General features: G+C 41.5%; 1 protein-coding gene across 3 annotated transcripts in view; it reads right to left on the reverse strand.

Moving 5' to 3' along the window:
- The window catches only part of ppcdc (phosphopantothenoylcysteine decarboxylase), a 96,671-nt gene that overhangs the window by 42,500 nt on the left and 34,388 nt on the right, over window positions 1-19,783 (reverse strand). For 2 of the 3 annotated variants that reach the window (XM_068015422.1, XM_068015421.1), the window contains exon 4: window positions 2,826-2,994. In XM_068015422.1, coding sequence (XP_067871523.1) covers window positions 2,826-2,994 — 169 coding nt within the window. Of the gene's footprint in view, window positions 1-2,536; window positions 2,716-2,825; window positions 2,995-19,783 lie in introns of all 3 variants that reach the window. The other variant, XR_010969467.1, reaches the window with a different exon arrangement.

The raw sequence follows: 19,783 nt of genomic DNA on the forward strand, positions 1-19,783 counted from the left end.
AGCCCGAAAACCGGACCCAGAAGAGGGGCTCGACCCGACCTGAACCCGACACATGTCGTCGGGTCCCGTCGGGTAGTAGGCCTTTAGCTCGAGGGTCTGAGTGGCCTACTCCTGCTTCTAATTCGTATGTTAACGGCACTGGGGGAAGTACCGAAACCACACAGACTGCAGTGGTACAAGAAGGTGGCTCCCCACCATCTTCTCAAGGGAAATAAATGTTGGCCCTACCAGTGATTCCCACATCCCAAGAACAAATAATAAAAAAAAATAGTAGCAGTGAAAACAGGCTCACAGGCCCATTCGTCCCCTTTGCTATTTTTCTGGGATCCTGTGGTGCGTAGACTGGCTGTTTTGTTGGCCTAAATACCAACAGTGACTGAACTTCAGAAGTAATTCATTGGTTGTGAAGCACTTTTTGATGATATAAGGGCTATCTAAGTGTACTTTCTTCTTTCCTATCAGCCTTTTCCAGCTCCTAAAAATTCTTACCAAAAGAAAAAAAAGGCTTGTTATTTATATTTTTATATTAATATATAAATAAATAGTGTCTTTCATGACCTCAGGATGTTCCTAAATTGTTGACAGTCTACGAAGTACTTTTGAAGTGCCATTGTAGCAATGTGGAAATGCAGCAGCCAATTATCACACAGCAAGCTCCGACAAACAGCCTTGGAATAAATGGCCACATCATTTGATTTAGATGTTGGCTCAAGGCTCATGTTGACCAGGATACCATGGGAGAGCGCTCCTTCTCTTCTTTGAAATAGTCTCGTGGGATCATTTACAACCACCTGAGAGGGTAGATGGGGTCTTGGTTTAACGTCTCATCCATTACTTAGATTTAGAGATACAGCACTGAAACAGGCCCTTCGGCCCACCGAGTCTGTGCCGACCATTAACCACCCATTCATACTAATCTTACACTAATCCCCTATTCCTACCACATCCTCACTTGTCCCTATACATCGTCACCTGTCCTTATATTCCTACCACCTACCTATACTAGGGGAAATATATAATGGCCAATGTACCTATCAACCTGCAAGTCTTTTTTGGCTGTGGGAGGAAACCCACGCAGACACAGGGAGAACTTGCAAACTCTACACAGGCAGTACCCAGAATTGAACCCGGGCTGCTGGAGCTGTGAGGCTGCGGTGCTAACCACTGCGCCGCTGTGCCTTATTGGAATGCTCATGGAAGATTTATTTTTTGGCAATTTCTATTTGGTTTCTGAAATTAAATCAACAGCCAGAGCAAACTATTCAACATGTTTCAAGGTGTTAACTGCATTTATGCTTGGGCAAGTAGCTGACTGATATCATTGCCAGAATGCAAGTCTTGCCGAGATTTTTCAATACAGCAGTAATGCACTAAGTAAACAGCTGGTGTGAGCTGTACTGACTCATCACTATACACAGAGAGAAAAGATATCTCACCACAGGGTAGTGGATCTACTGATGTTATGGTTGTGGGGGGGGGGGGGGGGGGTGCCAAGGGTGAGGGTAGGGGAGGTGGAGGGATGTAACTTTCCTCAAGTTGTAAATGATCAAAAGAATTCAATATAAATCACTCCAAAATCAACAGCTGCAGCTTTAGCAAACCCAAAAAATATTAAAGAATTTTAAAAACATTCCCAATTGCAATGCTCGTCATTAACACTATTGTTTATGGTTTTAATGAAAAAACATAATTTCCAAAATGGAAGTGCCCAAAAAGCACCGAAACAGCAAAAGCAAATTTGACTTATAGCCATCGTAAGTAAGCTCTGATTTTAATCCAACCTTAAATGAATTTATTTCACCCAACTTCTGCCTTGCAACCTTATTCTGATCTTTCTAAAGTTGTTAATGATTAAAAACGTTCAATAAACCTGGCATTTTCTCCTATGTCTCCTCGTCCTGGCAGCTTTCAACCTCCAGTTCCTGTCCTGTATCCGTTCCCCAGGTCTCTCCCTTCCAGCCAAAATTCCTCATTAGAGTAGCTTAATGCAAGAATAAGCTTCCCTGTGGAAATCGAACAATAATGGTCAGGGAATTGGTGTATATTGGCAAGGGGTAAAGATGCAGACCCATACCCAATAGGAACTGGATTGGGCTGCAAAAATAATTCAATGCATTGCAGCGCAGCAGTGTGCCAGCCCATGGTTAACTCTACTTCATAAATGTTCTGGCAAAAATAAAGTGCGTTCATGTCTGGAGTTTCACCATGCCATGGATTACTTTGGCACAAGGCAGGCCAGCTGAATGGTTTGCTAAAATGTGACAGCACCTTGATATACATGTGATGGGCAACGTATTTGCCTTGGTGTTTTGTAACTCCTTTTGTAACAACATTTGATATATTCAAGCAATAATTTTCCTAAACACCTTTTGGAGAAGTTAAAGCAAGGTCCTCTAAGGTAATTATGCAAGATCGCATGGTGGTATTTCAAAGAAATGCAGAGGGAATTCTCCCCGGTGTCCTGGCCAATATTTAACCTTCAACCAACATCGCCAAAACAGAAATCATTATCACATTCGGAAGAAGGGTCACTGACCTGAAACGTTAACTCTGCTTCACTCTCCACAGATGCTGCCAGACCTGCTGAGTATTTTCAGCATTTCTTGCTTTTATTTCATTATCACATTGCTGTAGGTGAGATCTTGCAGTGCGCAGATTGGCAGCCACATTTCCTACAATACTAAACTTCAAAAGTTTTCATTGGACATCCTTAGTCTGTGAAAGGTGCAATATTAAGGCAAATTCATTCTTTATTATAGAAATGTGAAACAAGCATAACTACAATGTACGGAGCTTCTTATGAAGGAAGGAGAGGATTCTTTTACCTTCGTCTCCACATACCAGTTTCTTTACAATGCACGGAACTTCAATATAACCAAAGCTCTTCAGTATTTGGATCTGTGTTGCCGTAATGGGATGCTCCCACATTGCTGTATTCATGGCTGGACAGAAGAGCAGTGGCTTCCTACGATCCCAGGCTCGAACAACACAGGTCTGCAACAGAGAGAAAATAAATAACTGAGAAGTATAATTAACATTATGGCTGAATGTAGTGCTTACCAGAAAGATAACATGAGTGCAAAAAAATGCCTTCACCCTCACAGAAATGAGCAAAGCAGATCCTTACGTTATGTGCTGAATGTGTACACCCATGACAGAGAACATTACTCATGTTGCTATTTATTCTCCATTCTATCATCTAGACTTTCTCTTCTTACATATTACCCCTGGGACTGGAGGGGAGGGTGGGCTGGAAATTTCCCTATGACTTAAGTGCAATCATTGTATGATTCGACACCACACATCGATGAAGAAGATCCCACGTTTTATTTCTGGTCTGTGGTAAATCAGCCACAGCACCAGGAGTAACTGGACTGCTTTTTCCTCATTCCCAATCTAAGAATAGTTAGACCAGATGTATTGTCCACTGCATGGGTTCAGGTGACATCTGCTAACTTAGCCCAGATGAGGAATTTAACTTGGTATTTTCCTGATCTGCATGGTTTAGAGTCACATCACAAGATGGAGCATTTAACAAAGGACATTAAAACTATACTTCTTAGTTGGATTCGACGGCCAACGAGGGTCAGCTTGTCAAGTGCAAAGGACGTTTACTCCAAAAGCTTTGATCTGTGAATTCTGTAAATTAACACTGTCCAGCCAACCATCAAGAATATTATTCAACAGATTGACAACAATTCTATATTCAACAGTCATTAATATATTGAACTCCCTTTGTGTCTGAAAAATACATCACACAACTTTATGAATGCAGTTGGTATACCAGACCGCAAAGTATATTTCCTCGAAACTGCACAAGTAGTTGGCAATAGTTGACTTTAGCTTTCTTGCAAATTCAATAAACAACTCAAGGTAAGACAAAAGAAGTTGTTACTTCCAAAGTTCCATCATGAGTCATGTCACCTTGGAGCCATCGTGACCCCAAAGAAACCTGCTCACATCTCCCAAGGAGCATAGGAACTACTTGGTTCCTCAGTTCAGGTGTTTGCGAGTACTGCACCTTTCACACCTTATGTCATGGGCTGGATTAATGTCTGGGTATTACTGCCTTGCTCTAGGCCTTTCCTTTAATGGTTCAGTAACCAGATGAGACGTTAAACCGATGATCCATCTTCCCCTCTCAGGTGCGGATCAAGAGCCTATGGCATTATTCTGAACAACAGCAGGCAAGTTATTCTTAGTGACCTGGCCAATATTTATCCCTCAATCAACATCATGAAAAAATTATCTGGGCATCGATACATTGCTGTGAGTGGGAGCTTGCTGCTGTGTTTCTTACATGACAAATGGCTACAATTCAAAAAGTACTTAATTGGCTGTAAAGTGCTTTGGGATATACTGAGGTCATGAAAAGCTCTAGAAATTCAAGTCTTTCCTTTTGGTATCCAATCTGCCTTGGACTGTTTTGCTACATGAAAAATGCTGTGTAAAAGGGTAAGTTGTTGCAGAATTGTGTGTAGCACAAGACGGGGGTAAGGGGACCAGATAAGGTGGAAAAATGTATCGGAAAATAATTCCAAATTCTGAACACTTAATTAAATGAGTAGTTTCTTATTGCACCATTATTATTAGACTGATTACAAAGCACACACAGCTGCACAGATACTTATTCAGGGTCACACAGTTGCCAAAAATTAGCAACTGAAATAAAACATTCATTCAATATCTATCTTTGTGCATCTTACTCCATATCAACGAAAAGAATATTTCTTTCAGTGGATAATGCACAGCAGGAAAGTCATGAAGCTCAACTTCGCAAGTCTTGATTTGTCCAGGACACAAACTGGGAAGTAGTGCAAAAATGAACTTATTGAACAGACACTATGAAATAATTAGCATTCCGCTCTGTCAGAAGGATACATTCGTCTGCCCCCGCCTTTGTTAAACTTGATTCCTCTGAAAGTGATTTTTTCACAATTTTTTGTATACTTATCTGGAATACCCACTCAGGAATTTCATTGTGAGAAATAAAGGGAGTTTCAGACCTGAATTCCATTAATTCACTTTAAGACAACATCTGCCATAAAAACAACTCCCACTCAAACAAAAATGCTAGTTAATATATCGACACTACTGTTAGATGCTAGCTGAGAAGCATGGGAGATAATCCCAATTCCTATCAACAGATTTCAAATTTAAAGGCATGAGGGAGTGTTTCTAACGCATCCATGGGCCTCATTTATGCTGCTTCTGTCGCTCCGCAGCACTCATTTTTGTGCCATTCCATACAATAGCTTATTATCCTGAATTCCATGTTCTTACAACTTCAGTTATCTCTCACTGACGCTATCACTACATGTCAGAATGTAAACTATTGAACAGATACAGAGTTAAACTGGCAAAACATGATATCTACAATTTGCGAGCTCCCATAATCTCCGGCTAAAACTAATTGTCTACTTCGATCTTGCATTGACTAGAATCCCCAATAATCTGAAAACACTGATCTAAGAAGCAGCAACTGACATATATCTAGCCATCAATTAGGTCTGTCGCAAAGTTTTCTTTCATTGATGCCTTCGGAGGATTAGCACTTGCAAAGTGCTCACCTCCGATTGTGGACTCATTCTCCGTTCCAGGATTTGAGCCCATAATCTAGAATGATACTCTGGTACCACATATCCTTCAGACAAGATGAGGCCCAGCCTGTTTGCTTTGATAGGTCAGGTGGACTTTGAAGCCGAGTTTTCTTCCCATACCATATCCGCTAATGAGGACAGATTAAGTGATCATTTATCACATTGCTTTTTGTGGGTTCCTGCTGTGTGCAGAATGGCCAGTATTCACCTATAAAATAGTCACTGTGCTCCATAATAATTAATTATATGTGAAGCACATTGAAACATGAAGTAACATATTAATGCAAGTATTTATAACTGTACGGCTTTGATGTATAACCACACTAATTAGAGCAGGTTAAAACAGTAAGTTACATTATTTGGCACTAAAAGAATCCAGGCTTTTTCTTGCCTTGTACAAGCATATTTCAGGCTGCAGTGTGTCATACCCCAACAAACAGGCAAATATTAACAACTCAAGTTTAACGAAAAATAGAAACACTGGCCTATACACCAGCTGGAGTTAATACGCTTTGGTAATTAGGAAAGTTCAGAGAAGCTTTTCTGTACCAAGTCCTAAATGAAAAGGCCCAGGCATTAGCCTGATGAGAGGTACAATTCCAGTCTCAGCACTAAATTCTCAGCACTCAAAATCAAAATCACACCCTCCCCTTTCATTATTGTAGTCAAAAGATGGGCCCATAGTCTACTTTTTGGTGCCAATATCCCCTGTAGCCAGTCACAGTGACATCCCAGAGGCAATTCAATCATGAGGGTCCCCTCAAAACTTCCTCCCACCCCGTGGGCTGCACCTCCCCAAACAGTTGCAGAACGATACTACATACAGACTACATATGGCACCACCCCATTGGACATAAGAGCCTGATTTTAACGGGCGCCTATCCCCACTCTGTAGCACTGAACAGTGGGCATGCTAACATTTGGCATCACTACGGTTTTCACCATTCTTTCATTTCTTGAGATAGTCCCAGACAAAAAAAAAAGACTCTTCAAAATTAGCAGCACGCTTCAAATCAAAAGTTGCAGGGTACAAGGAGCTAAACACTTCTTCTTAGACATAACTGCAGTGGGCAATTAGTTGAGAATATTTCTTCAGGTGCTGTAACCTCCGTTCTTGTCCACACCCAGTTTGTGAGATTGAAATCACATTAACGACCTATTCTATTGCTGAAAGGCTTGTTCAGAAGTCCAAAGACACATTTTGTTTTAATACAATGGAGAGCAAATTCTCTGACCGCAGTAATGAATGTAGTGAAGTTACAGAATAGTATAAAGACCAGGCATTTCTATATTCAAATTGTTCTTGGCTCTCCTATACGACACAAAAAGGTCCATTGTTTGTGAGTAATTTGGGTGCTGAGATATTGCTGCAGTGAAAGGTTAAAACAACTATTGTACACTGCATTTGCTAATATTGCCCTAAACCTTGCCCCTGTTTTTCATCCAGATTTTCCCATTAAGTCAGTGCAACACTGCACAAAACATTTTCTTGTTGGGCACATAAGAGAAAGGTGATATCTATTATTGTGCTGTGAAATGTGAACCTATAGGGCCTGATTTTAACCCATTCAAAAGTAATTCACTTGCATAGAATTGAAATTGAGCCCATAATTTTTGCTACAATTGTTTGGAATCTACTGAAAAATTAATTAGATTATCCTAAACCCAATGTCAAATGTTTCACAAGTCAAAAATCATTTCCTTTTCTTATCAAGCTGGTGTCAAAAACGTAATAAATGTCCTTCATGCTAAAGGCCTGCTCGGGTATAAAATTGAAACCCATCCCGGGCCCGACCTGACCACATCCAACCCGAACCTGACCCGGGCCAAAGTCATTTAATTTCTTCCCGCACCCCACCTGACCTAACCCGACTACCGTAATAAAGTTAATGATATAAAACAGGTTATTGTGCTCTACCTTGTCTAAATGTTGTGATCCTGTTCATCTGTTCCAGCAGCAGGCTATTCCTGCAGAATCGTGCAGATGGAGTTGGGAATCTGAGCTTGATCTAGTCACCAGGAACCAACGGCACACACCCACCCCAACTTTCACACACGAGCATCCATAGTGCACAGTCGCGTAAAATCACTTTTGGATGAATGGAAGCTACAGCATGAGCGTGATGACGTCTTAGTGACGCTCATTTTGAGAGTCCGGACTGCACATTTCCCGCCTTGACCTGAATGTTCAATTGAAGATTACTTCCCGGAGGAAGGCAGCACTGTCTACGTCCAGCCCGACGAGGCCCGAGCTCGAATGCTGGACTCGGAAGAGAGACCCGCCCAACCCGGCCCGAAACTGACACATGTCGCCGGGTCTAGTTGGGTTCGGGTCAGGTAGCCACGCTTTACTTTGTGTTGTAATATTAGGCTTGACGACAATATCTCAGATTTGACTAGTGTCTCAATGAGCAAAATTACACATTTTGAAAGATGAGCAACACCTCATTTTCATGTCAATCCTGCTCACACTTTAATAGCCAGGCCAATGGGATGGAAACATATGCGTTAACATTTAACACGGAAGGCTGCCTATGTTGATGCTCTCAATAAATGAGACTTGTCGTTCCGTAAATACACACTGAGCAAAATGGACCAGATCAATCAAAGCATCTAGTAGAAAATAGCAATACAATACACACCAAATATTTTCATGCCATTAACCTGCAACTCTAAACAAGGAACTTATTTTGTATGCTTATAATTTGTGCAGGACCATTTTGTGAAGATTACCACCAAGAATTCTGCTAACTATTGGTAATTTATTTTTATCCACAATTATGATGGAAGGCGTTTTATTACTGTGTATGAATTCTCACTGTAAGTTTATGTCAGCTGCTGTAAAAAGTTAGACGTTACAGGCAGGTACAATCCAACATTTTACAAGAAAAAAATGAATTTACATATCAACTTGTTGCATCCTCAGGACACCCTGCAGTGCTTCATAGACACTGAATCACTTTTTGAGGTGTTGTTAGTGTTGTTTTGTAGGCAGACGCAGCAGGTCATGTACCAATAAAAAGCTCTCACAACAGCAACTGATGATCAGTTCTTGTAACTAGTTTCTGTAATGGAGATGGTTTCCAGTTTCTCTTTGCCCTGTGTTTTTTTGTTTTATGTTGAAGATATAAAGAATGTGAACAGTGTCAATATATATAATGTCACTAAGGATGCGTGAGACACACACTTTCTGCCTCACTTCCATTCCAACTGTCAATTTGAAGTTTTGTAGTGCGCCTGTATAGTTCAATATTTAATTATATGATAGCACCTTCTTGCGGAGTTGGAGCTTATAGATTAAGTTTAAAAAAAAGTAAGATTTTTTTTTAAAAAGAGGACGGGGGCTGGCAAGAACACATTTTAAATACTGTATCTAATTTTAAGGAAATCTTTTCCAGAAGAGTATTGATAAAATTCAGAAAGATCGATTCTGGAACTTAAAACTCTACATTGTGAAGAGACTCTCAAAGGACTAAGCTACTGTTCAGTGGAGAAAAGGTGACAGAGGAAAAATGGTCTATGTTTGGAATACTGAAAGGTGCATATATGCATAGGCTAGACTGAGATGTCAGAATTAGTGGACTCCAGTGCGACCTACAAGGAAACCTCTAAGTTTTGAAATATGTTTAGAAATAAAATAGAAGCTACTTTCCATTTGCAAATTTTCAAATAAAGGGCAAGAGATGGATTGTCTACAGATAGCAAGTTCTATTTAAAGCAGAGAAGGTTCAGAGGAGATTTGATAGGTGCTCAAAATCTTCAAGGGTTTTGATAGGGAAAACAAGGAGAAACTGTTACCAGTTCCAGAAGACTGATTTAAGGTACTTGGCAAAAGAAGTTGAGGCAACATGAGGAAAACCCTTTTTTTCACTCCCCGAGTTGTTATGATCTGGCATGCTCTCTCTGAAAGGGCAGTGGAGGCCGATTCAACAATCACTTTCAAAAGGGAACTGGATAAATACATGAAAAGGAAAAAAATAAATAAATCGCAGGTCAAAGGGAAGCAGAGGCATGGGGCGAATTGGATAGCTGTTTCTAAGAATTGGTGCAGGCATGATGTGCCAAATGCTGCCCTTCTGTTCTGTAGCATTCTATGATTCTATGAAGTTGATTGAACTAGAAATTTGTCAGGAGGCAGGGGCTTTGTACCAGATGTTAACTGAATTGTACATGGTCAATTATCAGGTACTTGGAACCCAGACATTGTAGATTGGTAGCATTCCACACAACAATTCATACAATTTGTCTTCAATCATGGATGATTTACAACTCTAACTTCACAGGACCTCAGAGTGAACAGGTACTGGAAAGCCCTTCCAGAGTCTTTAATTCTGCTGGGAGATCCAAATGCAACAACATCTGTCTCCATCATACCTGGAAGGGTTACCAAGAAGCAAGACATCTCAAAATCTTGTGGCTTATCAGGCTCGAAAGAAATACTACAAACTTACTTATGTATATGTTCTGTTTTTTTTCTAAGCACTGTGCTGATACTATGTCTTACTTCATGATTTTACTTCTATATACAAATAAATTCTGACTAATAGTTTTAGCCTGCATGCATGGGTCTGATAATGATAGTAGAGCATTGTGGTGTCACACAGTGAATAATATACAATTAGGGATTAGTTGTTAAACTCAGCACGTTAAGCCAAAAAATGGCAAGTTTCAGCTCATAGTAGATTTGATCTGCTGAGGGAAATCTTCCTTTTTCCCCAATGAAAGCAAACAAAAAGGGTTGGGAAAAGCCCAAAGCATCAACAAGTACAAAATTAACAAGCTTCCAACAGGAATAGGATTACTTCTGACTACCCACATAGGCTAAGGGTTGGTCAAAAAGGCTTTCCCAAAAACAGTTCATTGTAGGCAAATTAACTCTTTCTCTGTAAAAAAAAAAAAGTCTGGAGAAACAACTGCTTCAAACAATATGATGACGACTAGGGAAAAACTAATGAAATACTCCACAAACAAGGACTGTTGTCACTGCACTGCCATATGTGGATAGCTGAACAACAAGAGTTATGTTAGATGGATAACCTTGAGCTTTGTCAGATTCCCTTGTGAGCTGCAGAGAAATTTCAAAGAGTACAATCTTCCTGGCAGACTTAGCCATGGCTAGTCATTTAACCTCAGAAGTTTGGTTTTAGTGTCTCTAAGCCAGACAGTGAGGGGGAAGAAATGAAATTCAGGCTTCTCAATTGTGTTTTAGTGAATCAACAACTGAACTTGATGTTCATGACCAAATATTTGAAAATGGTCCTACCAATTAGTGATTCACTTAAGTGAATATAACTTCTGGATGAAGAATGTTCAGAAGGTTGCAGTTGTAAATCTACGTTGAATATAATAGATGACCTGGACGCTGGGAGTGTGCTGTGCAAGGTACATGCAGTTCTGCCAAATCTGACAAGTCTCCCACATCGTGTGGGAGTCTCATTTTTTTTTCCACATGATCTAATAGGAAAGAATAGCTCCACCCTTAGCCTTCATGCTTAACTGCTGTATAAATATCCGCACACCTTGCCAGTGTTGATCTTCAGTCACTGTGTCCAACCATTTTGCAGCCACAAGCACATACTTAAAGACCCCAAACAAGATTATTAATGCAAATTCATTTATTAACTCCTTGTATTATTTATCCAGTATTAATACAAATGAGCAGGTATGAGGAACAAGAATATATGCTAAGTTCAAGGACATAGATTGTGTAAAGTGTACAAATAGAAGGATAATTTTCAAAAAGTGCACTAAATCATTAATGGATATAAGAAGAGGGCCTTTCCAGGGACTAAAACAAGAAGCTCAGTTTATCATGGAACCTAAACCTACAGTAATCCAAAAGCAAATTCCGCTAATCTAGGACGAAACTATTTCAGAGAGTTGGCACAGTTACAATGGGCTAAATGGCTTCCTACTGTGCTGTAAATTATTTTAAGTTTTCTTGGATATGGGCAACACCAGAGGTAATATTCATTGCTTGCCCTGAGGGCATTAAGAGTTAGAAGCCTGACCTAGTGATTGATAAGCATGAGTAGGGAAGAATTACATAAAATGTACTGCATAGAAACAGGCCATTTGGCCCAACTGTTCTCTGCTGCTGTTCATGCTCCATACGATCCTCCTCCCAAATGACTTCGCATAACCCTAACAGCATAACCTTCAACCTTCCTTGTAAAAAAACATGATGCTATTTGCCTCAACTTCTGCTTTTGGCAGCCAGTTCCTCATTCTCACCACCTTTTGGGTAAGGAAGTTTCTCCTGAATTCCCTACTGGATTTATTGATTATCTTTTATTTATGGCCCCTACTTTTGGTCTCCCCGACAAGTGTAAACATCTTATTGACATCTACCCTATCAAACGCATACAAGATTTTAAAGAAAGTATATCCTCTCAGTTCTGGGATGTGTTCTAGAACATTGAAGGAAAATTTATGCTCTTGCAGTAACACTGAATACATCTGGAGCTCTCGCCACATTGGAGCTGTCTTTGGGAGGACGATATGGTTGGAAGAGTTGGATCCTCCCGATTGGCTGTCCTTACAAACTTTCTGACTTCCATCGTCACACTTCCTAAAGTTCAGTGACCAGGCCGGTTAAAGAGCTTGAAAAGACACACATCAGAGCTGCGGATCTTGAAATATTAGCCACACATTGAAACAAGCTTCAAGACATGGCTTAAGAGTATTCAACAACTTGGCAAGGTAATTCATACAACATTGTTCAAAATATAGTGCAGTTTTCACAAAATGAATAGTGAAAGGTCAGGAGATTCATGCCAAAACAGATATATTCAATAAGAACTACATTATATATTTGTTCCCTCATATGCATTGCATTCTGACAAGAAGTACATTTGTTCTCCGGACACGAGTGTCACTGGCAAGGCCTGCATTTATTGCCTATCCCTAATTGCCCTTGAAAAGGTGGTGGTGAGTCGCCTTCTTGAACCACTGCAGTCTTATGGTGTAGGTACACCACAGTGCTGTTAGGGAGGGAGTTCCAGGATTCTGACCCAGGAACAGTGAAGGAACAGCGATATAGTTCCAAGTCAGGATGGAGAGTGACTTGGAGGGGAACTTGCAGATGGTGGCGTTCCCATGTGTCTGCTTCCCTTGTCCTTCTAAGTGTGAGAGGTCATGGGGTTGGAAGATGCTGTCGAAGCAGCCTTGGTGAGTTGCTGCAGTGCATCTCGTAAATGGTACACCACTGTGCGTCGGTGTTAATTTAAAGACCCTAACTGAGAGGGAATCTAGAATTGAAACAGAAACTAGAATGGAAACCGAAGCAGGAAAAACAACTTCAGGTTTCTGGGGAAACTGACACTGGTTAAAAACAGATAAAAGGAGACAGAGTCCTCCCAGACCAAACAGACGAGTCAGATGAGGCAGGAGTGGAGCGCCGGCAAGCAGAAGAAAGTGAAGACTGAATTCAGGAGCTGTTTCTGTTGTCACTGAAGGACAAGCATAAAGGGAAGACTGATAAATTCATGTCATCAAGGCTGTCGTGAGCAGAGCTGAGGATGTTCCGGAGAAGTGCGCCTTGTGGTGAAGACTGCATCCATGGAGTTCGAATTGAGAAGGAACTGTTGTCAGAAGAACAGCACTTGCTAAATCCTTGAAGAAAGGAGCTGAAAATCTACCTGAGGTACTTCAGAGTTGTGAAGAACTGTGTGACTCCAATTATTGCCATACATACTGGGTGAACTGCCCAGTACAACTGTGAGACCCATCTCTGTTATATCTTATAGTTACGGTGTAATTTGTAATATATATATTGACTGAGATCTGTCTGTTGCTTCATGTTTAATATATGTTGGTTTTGATTTGAGTATTAAAGTAAAATTTATAGAAGTGAAATCGTGTCTGTTTGGTTCGGTTTCCTAAATTGGGTCAAATGGTGGATTTGATTCTTTTTGTTTGTTGGTAGTCTCTACGGGAATAACAACACATATAAAAGTTAAGCTCTGGTATCTGGGGCCAGTGGGAAGTTAACGAAGTTTCAGTTTCTGCAAAGACTGAACTGCATTGGAAAAGATTAAATTCCCATATCAATTAAAATGTTTGCAAAACAATACTGCTGATGTAACAGCTCCAATGAGATTGTAATAAGGACGATGCTGACATAGAATGAAAAGTAAAACTTGCATTAATATAGCGCCTTTCATGTACCAAAGTACTTTACAGTTGATGAAGTACTTTTGAAGTGCAGACTCTTTTGCAATGTAGGAAATGAAGCAGCCAATTTGTGCTCAGCAAGGTCTAAATAATGACTAAATAATTTTTCTTTGGTTTTGGCTGAGTGATAAATATTGGTCAAGACACTGAGGAGAAATTCCCTGTTCTTCTTTGAAATAGTGCCACGGGATCTTTTACATCCACCTGAAAGGGCAAGCGGGGCTTCGGGTTTAATGTCTCACTCGAAAGACAAATTTGTACAGACAAATGTTCAAAATTCTAACATGTAGAGAGGGAATTGGTGGAAGGCCTGTGTGATTAACTCTTGAAAACAAAGGACAATTAACAACGAACAGGGACCTTGAGCAAGATAAGGAAGAATAACAGACACCAGATATCTGAGGCTCAGCTCCAAGTATTGATAAATAAACCATGGGAACTGGTTGTAACAAGTGGTTTATAAAAGCCCAAAGATGGGGAAAATCCCTGTTGTTGGACAAGAGAAGCAGCAGAATTCTCGGTCCACGCGGACATAAGTTGATGTGAACGTCAGTCCATGTTATGGAGTGCAAGCTAATTGCAGGCCAGGTGAGCTAGCAGCTATCCACATATTCGAATAAATGCTGAAGATTATACAAACTCAGTGACCCCATCTGTTTTTGGATTTGAACTAATTGGGAATCAGTTTGATGCTTCCTGATTAAATAGCTGGGCTGCGTCAAGTGTTTTATGGATCAGATATAATTTGAAGAAATAAATGATCTTTGGTGTATCGGCTGCTAGCATGTAGACATTATTATTTAATTTACACCTTGGCTTTAATTGGCTGAAATATAGTTGTTGAACATATGACAATTTTGATCAGTATTGGTGCTTTACCATTGTGACACATGCACAATTGTACCGCAAGGCAATTTACTTTCAATGATAATTGCAGGGCCATGAGGCAAGAGCAGGGGAGTGGGACTAATTGGTGGCTCTTTCAAAGAGCTAGCATGGGCATGATGGGTCAAATCACCTCCTTCTGCCCAGCATCATTTTATGATTTCAGATGCCTGCACTTGACTGTTAATCTTCCTTCAGAGCAAACATTTATAGTTTATTTAAAGCAGAGAAGGCCACACAAATTTAGCACTGCACAGAAGTAAAATGGCTCAGATGACATGTTCAGGAAGAATAGTGAGAGGCTGATGTAGCTGCATGACCTGACTGGTGCAGTTACAATAGTGCCAAAACGATCGGGTTCTAAATTTAGACAAGCCAGTTTGCCCAGATAACTTAAAGCTGTAGATTAATACCAATGAGGGACTGGCCCCTCCTGGCAGAAATCTGTCATGGCAATCTCTTATAAGTAGTATAATAATTTAAAAACAAACTCGGGAGATTTCAGATCGATATTTTCAGCAGGCCTCTTACCTTTAACCGTGCCATCTTCTCCCCCAAGAGAAGATTCTGGAGCCCGCACATTTTTAAATATTAATGCATTCAACATAATTTTTGATTTCTACAGGTGAAATGGTTAAGGTTTCAATCAAGATGTGCACTACAGCAAATACATTTAGGCAGACTGATGCCACAGCATTTACACGGCAACCAGAGAGTTGGCGGAAAGAATTTTCACCTCACGCCAAGTCTACAATTATAATATTAATGTGGCCTGAATCTAATCTGGCACCAGAGCAAAGACTTCCTGGAAGAGCGAGTCGCGCTCCACTTCTCTTTGGATCTTAACAGCCGCTTTGCACGACAGAGGGACAATTTCCTCAATGTGTGCCTGACTGGTGTGCTGCATCTTTAAGAATATAGCTTCTCCTGATTTTTTGTTCTTCCTGTATTTATATGGCAACGGCAGCATTGGCATGAAACAAACACCCTTCGCATCAATTTTACAAAGACAATGGATCCTGTACTTCATTCTGCACAAATGCATCTGAAGTCCTGCTCATCTTGATTTAAAACAACCATTTTACCTGAAAAATCAATACTTGGGTTTATTGATTGAAAATATCATATGTCTGAGGTCCAGCATTTTACTGTTTTGGAAGCGGGGTGGGGTGGGGAGGTGGGGAGGCTCTGGGTTGGCCATGAGGCTGAAAAAGTGTCCTGAAACCTGAGCACCCCTGCATGCTTCATAGGCCTGGCTGTTGTGATAGCATCTAGCAGGCCTACAGAGCATCCTGAGGAATTGGAGGTGGAAATGCAGACTCTCCAGTTGGCAAAGATTTAGCGACATGACCTGGCAGCAGGTTTTGACAGGCATCCCTGTACTGAGGTGCCCAGGCTTACTAGAAAATGAAACAGGAAGCCTGGAAGGCCCCTTACTGCCTCATTAAAATACCAAAGCTGGGCCTGTGCCTCCTGTAGGTGCAGGCCCAGTTACGCACCCAATAAGGCCTGAGCAAGTCATGGGGCAGTGCAGGCAGGGTGGAGATCTGACGTTCGGAGTTACCACCCCTTCTTCCTCAGCCTGCCACCTCGGGAATGCCAATTCCATAGGCACAGGGCCGAACAAAACCTACCCTAACATGTCTATCAACAGTGGAAAAACCAAAACTGCTTAACCTGTAAAGAAGAAAATAATTTATTTATACATTCACACAGCATCTTTCAATACCTCAAGACACACCAAAAGCTTTAATGTAGGAAACAGCAGCTAATTTGTGTGCAGCAAGGTCTCACAAGCAGCAATGCAATAATGACTACACAATCTGATTTAGTGATGTTGGTTAAGGGATGAATATTGGCCAGGACACTGTGGAGAACGCCCTTGTTCTTCTTCAAAATATTGCCATGGAATGTTCTCCAGACAGAGTGGCAGGGCCTCTGTTTAACTACTCATCTGAAAGACAGTACCTCCGACAGTGCAACACAGTGCTCCCTCAGTACCTCAGTGAGTGTCAGCCTAGATTTTTTGTGCTGAAGTCTCTGGAATGGGACTTGAATCCACAACCTTCTGACTCAGAGGTGTGAGTGCTTTCACAGAGCCACGGTTGGGACCTGTAGTGTTAATGCACCTCAAATGTTAAGCATACAAGTGTGTAAGCGTTATCAGCTGAGTGAAGCAGGATAGATAAGGTGGTATGCTGTGATGAAGTGTGTTAGATCTTGAATTGGATTCAGATCTGAAACCCTGAAATTAAAGAAGTTCTCATAAAACAAGACCAACTATGCTCAGAATGTTAATAACATGGGAGTTTATTTCCACTTTACAAGGCCTAGACATTAAATTTTAATTCTGAAGGAGACCCAGTGGTCTCCAAATAGAGAACTGCATCGCTTATAGAGAACTGCATATGCAACTGGGGAAAATAGAAAAACCACATAGGGTGGAGTAAGTGCTGACAAAACCAGTGCGAATCACACTCAAGAGTGCAAAATGTGACACATACCAAGTTGCTATTTCCAACATTTCTGTGAATGTGAAAAGGAATGGTCATGCTAGGCCCCCACTTGCCAAGAATGAGACACATTAATTTTGTCATGAACATTGATTTTAAACTGTTACTGCAGTGATGAAAGGACTTGTTAAACGGATCAACCATGGCTGGAAAAGACATTTGCATATTAACAGACAGTGACTGGAAGGACAAAGGATCATTCCCTGACACACTCAACCCACAATGGACATTGATCATCAGGTATTTTGTGTAAGAGGAGCATTCCAGAGACTGCTAAGGTGATACAATCCAAGACGTGGTCAGACCAGTTAGTCACACGACTAACCTGCTTGGTAACCTGGGTTCTTCTGAATTGTACAAACAGTTTGAACTCAGAGTATCTGTTTGCTCCTGGACTGAGAAGATCTCTCTCCTGTGCGCTCCCATCTCTTTCTCACAAGTCTCTGAATCCACTGAACACACATGAACCGCAAAAGAGAAAAGTCTCTTCAGATATTGCCTCAAACATTTCCACTTTATTTTTCTTCTGCTTTTTTCTGTTTCTATTTGCATATGTGTATCCCGTATGCATGCTAGCGTGGGTGCGTCATGTATCCACAGGCGTCAACCGAATTAGAGTTTTAGATTAAGTTTAACAAATTTCAACTTTTCTTCTTTAAACCAAAGAAAGCCCGTTTGTGATAGTTTCTTTGCCTTATAGTTGGAAAGCGGCGAACAAGGATTCACCAAGGGGGAGCTAAAACACGCTGTGTTTAAAATTAAACCCTGTTATAGTAAGACCAGGTGAAGGCTGAGAGGGACCCCTAAATAGCTTTCTCACCTGATCGTAACAGAATCAAATACCACTGGCAGGATTTTGCCTCCGGAGTTGAGAACCAGACATCGGAACCATTTCCAAGACCCAATCCAGCAGAGAAGGGCGCAGTGGGTGAGAGGGGTGTAGTAGTCACAGCCCACAATTTTGGCAGAGACAGGCTGCTAATTGGCTGCCAAACCTGCCCTCCAGCCAATTAGCAGCCTACCTCTGCCAAAATTGCAGGCTGTGACTACTACATCTCCCCCCCCACCCCACCCATTCTGCAAGGGCAGGTTTGGCAGCCAACTAATAGCATCGGGTGCAGGATGGAGGCAGGACTTCTGTAGTGCAGGCCCAATATAAAGGCACCATGGCAGCCATTACTGTGGCAGCCATTTTGAAGCAGAATGCAGCCCCCCACCCCCCCCCAGTGCAATGGCAGGAGAGGCAGAGGCCTGGCACCCAAGGCAGGGCTGCCCCTTGCTTCACGGATGCTGATCTTGAGGTGCTACTGAAGGCTGTTAGAGAGAGGAGGGATGTCCTACTTCCAGAGCGTGGAAGGACAAGACCACTCCGCTATACAAAGCAAACTGGCTGGAAGTAGCTGAAACCGTCAGCAGCAGGAGTGTAGTGCAGAGGAACAGGGTGTAGTCCTGCAAGGGGTTCAATAACCTTCATTGCTCTGGTAAGGTGAGTGTAACGCGAGACCCTGTTATCAAGCCTCTAGGTACACAACCTCCAGCGGACACACCAGCTGAGCAGCCTAAGAGCGCATGGTGCCCCATAGCATGGGAGAAATGTGTGCCCAGGGTACTTACTGACCCCCTCAGCAATGCCCACAGCCCGGCCGGAATTGAGGACTGTTACGACCAGGTGAGAAAGAGGTCTAGGGTTCCCTTTCAGCCTTCAACTGGTCTTACTGTAACAGGGTCTTATTTTTAAACACAGTGTTTTAGCTCCCCCTTGGTAAATCCTTGTTCACCGCTTTCCAATTATAAGGCTAAGAAATGAGCACAAACAGACTTTCTTAGGTTTAAAGAAGAAAGATGGAAATTTATTAAAACTTAAACTTAAAACTCTAATTCGGTTAACGCCTACGGATACACGCCGCGGCCCACGCTAGCATGCATACGTGATACGCACATGCAAATAGAGACAGAAAAGAGCAGAAGAAAAATAAAGTGGCAAGGTTTGAGGCAATATCTAAAGAGTTTTTTTTTTGTTACAGGTCTTCGAGCTCAATGTACAGTACTTGTTTGTAGGTGGATCTTGCTTTTCGTTTCTCTTAGGGTTCATATGTCTTCAGTTGGTATTTGGAGTTCCGTGAGAAAGAGATGGGAGCAGACAGGAGAGGCAGAAGGTGTTTTTCAGTCCAGGAGCAAACTGCTTTCTGCCAGTTCAAACACTGTCTCTACAATTTAAATCTCCCCAAGTTGGCCTGCAGGATTGTCACGTGACCGACTGGTATAACCACTTCTGGCTATGTGTATTGTATTGGAGCAGGGAATAGCTCTTTTGTTCCAAACAATGTCTATTAATATGCAAAAATGTACTTCCAGCCAGGGGCCTAGCAATCCTTTGTAACAGGCCTTCTCTTCTTCCCAGAAACGATTTGAAATTTAATGTCCATGTGGCAAAATGAATATGCCTCATTCTTGGCAGGTGGGGGCCTGCATGACCAGCACCAAGCAGCACTGATACATGCAGTTTATGTTAATGGGACTATGCCACTGGTCGAAGATGCCAGCAGTGCCTTATCTCTCTCTGTTTTGTCATTATAGGAAAAAAGGGCACATAACTCTCAGAAGAGGGCT

This window comes from Heterodontus francisci, chromosome 35 (genome assembly GCF_036365525.1).
Source record: "Heterodontus francisci isolate sHetFra1 chromosome 35, sHetFra1.hap1, whole genome shotgun sequence".
In the NCBI taxonomy this organism is placed as follows: domain Eukaryota; kingdom Metazoa; phylum Chordata; class Chondrichthyes; order Heterodontiformes; family Heterodontidae; genus Heterodontus; species Heterodontus francisci.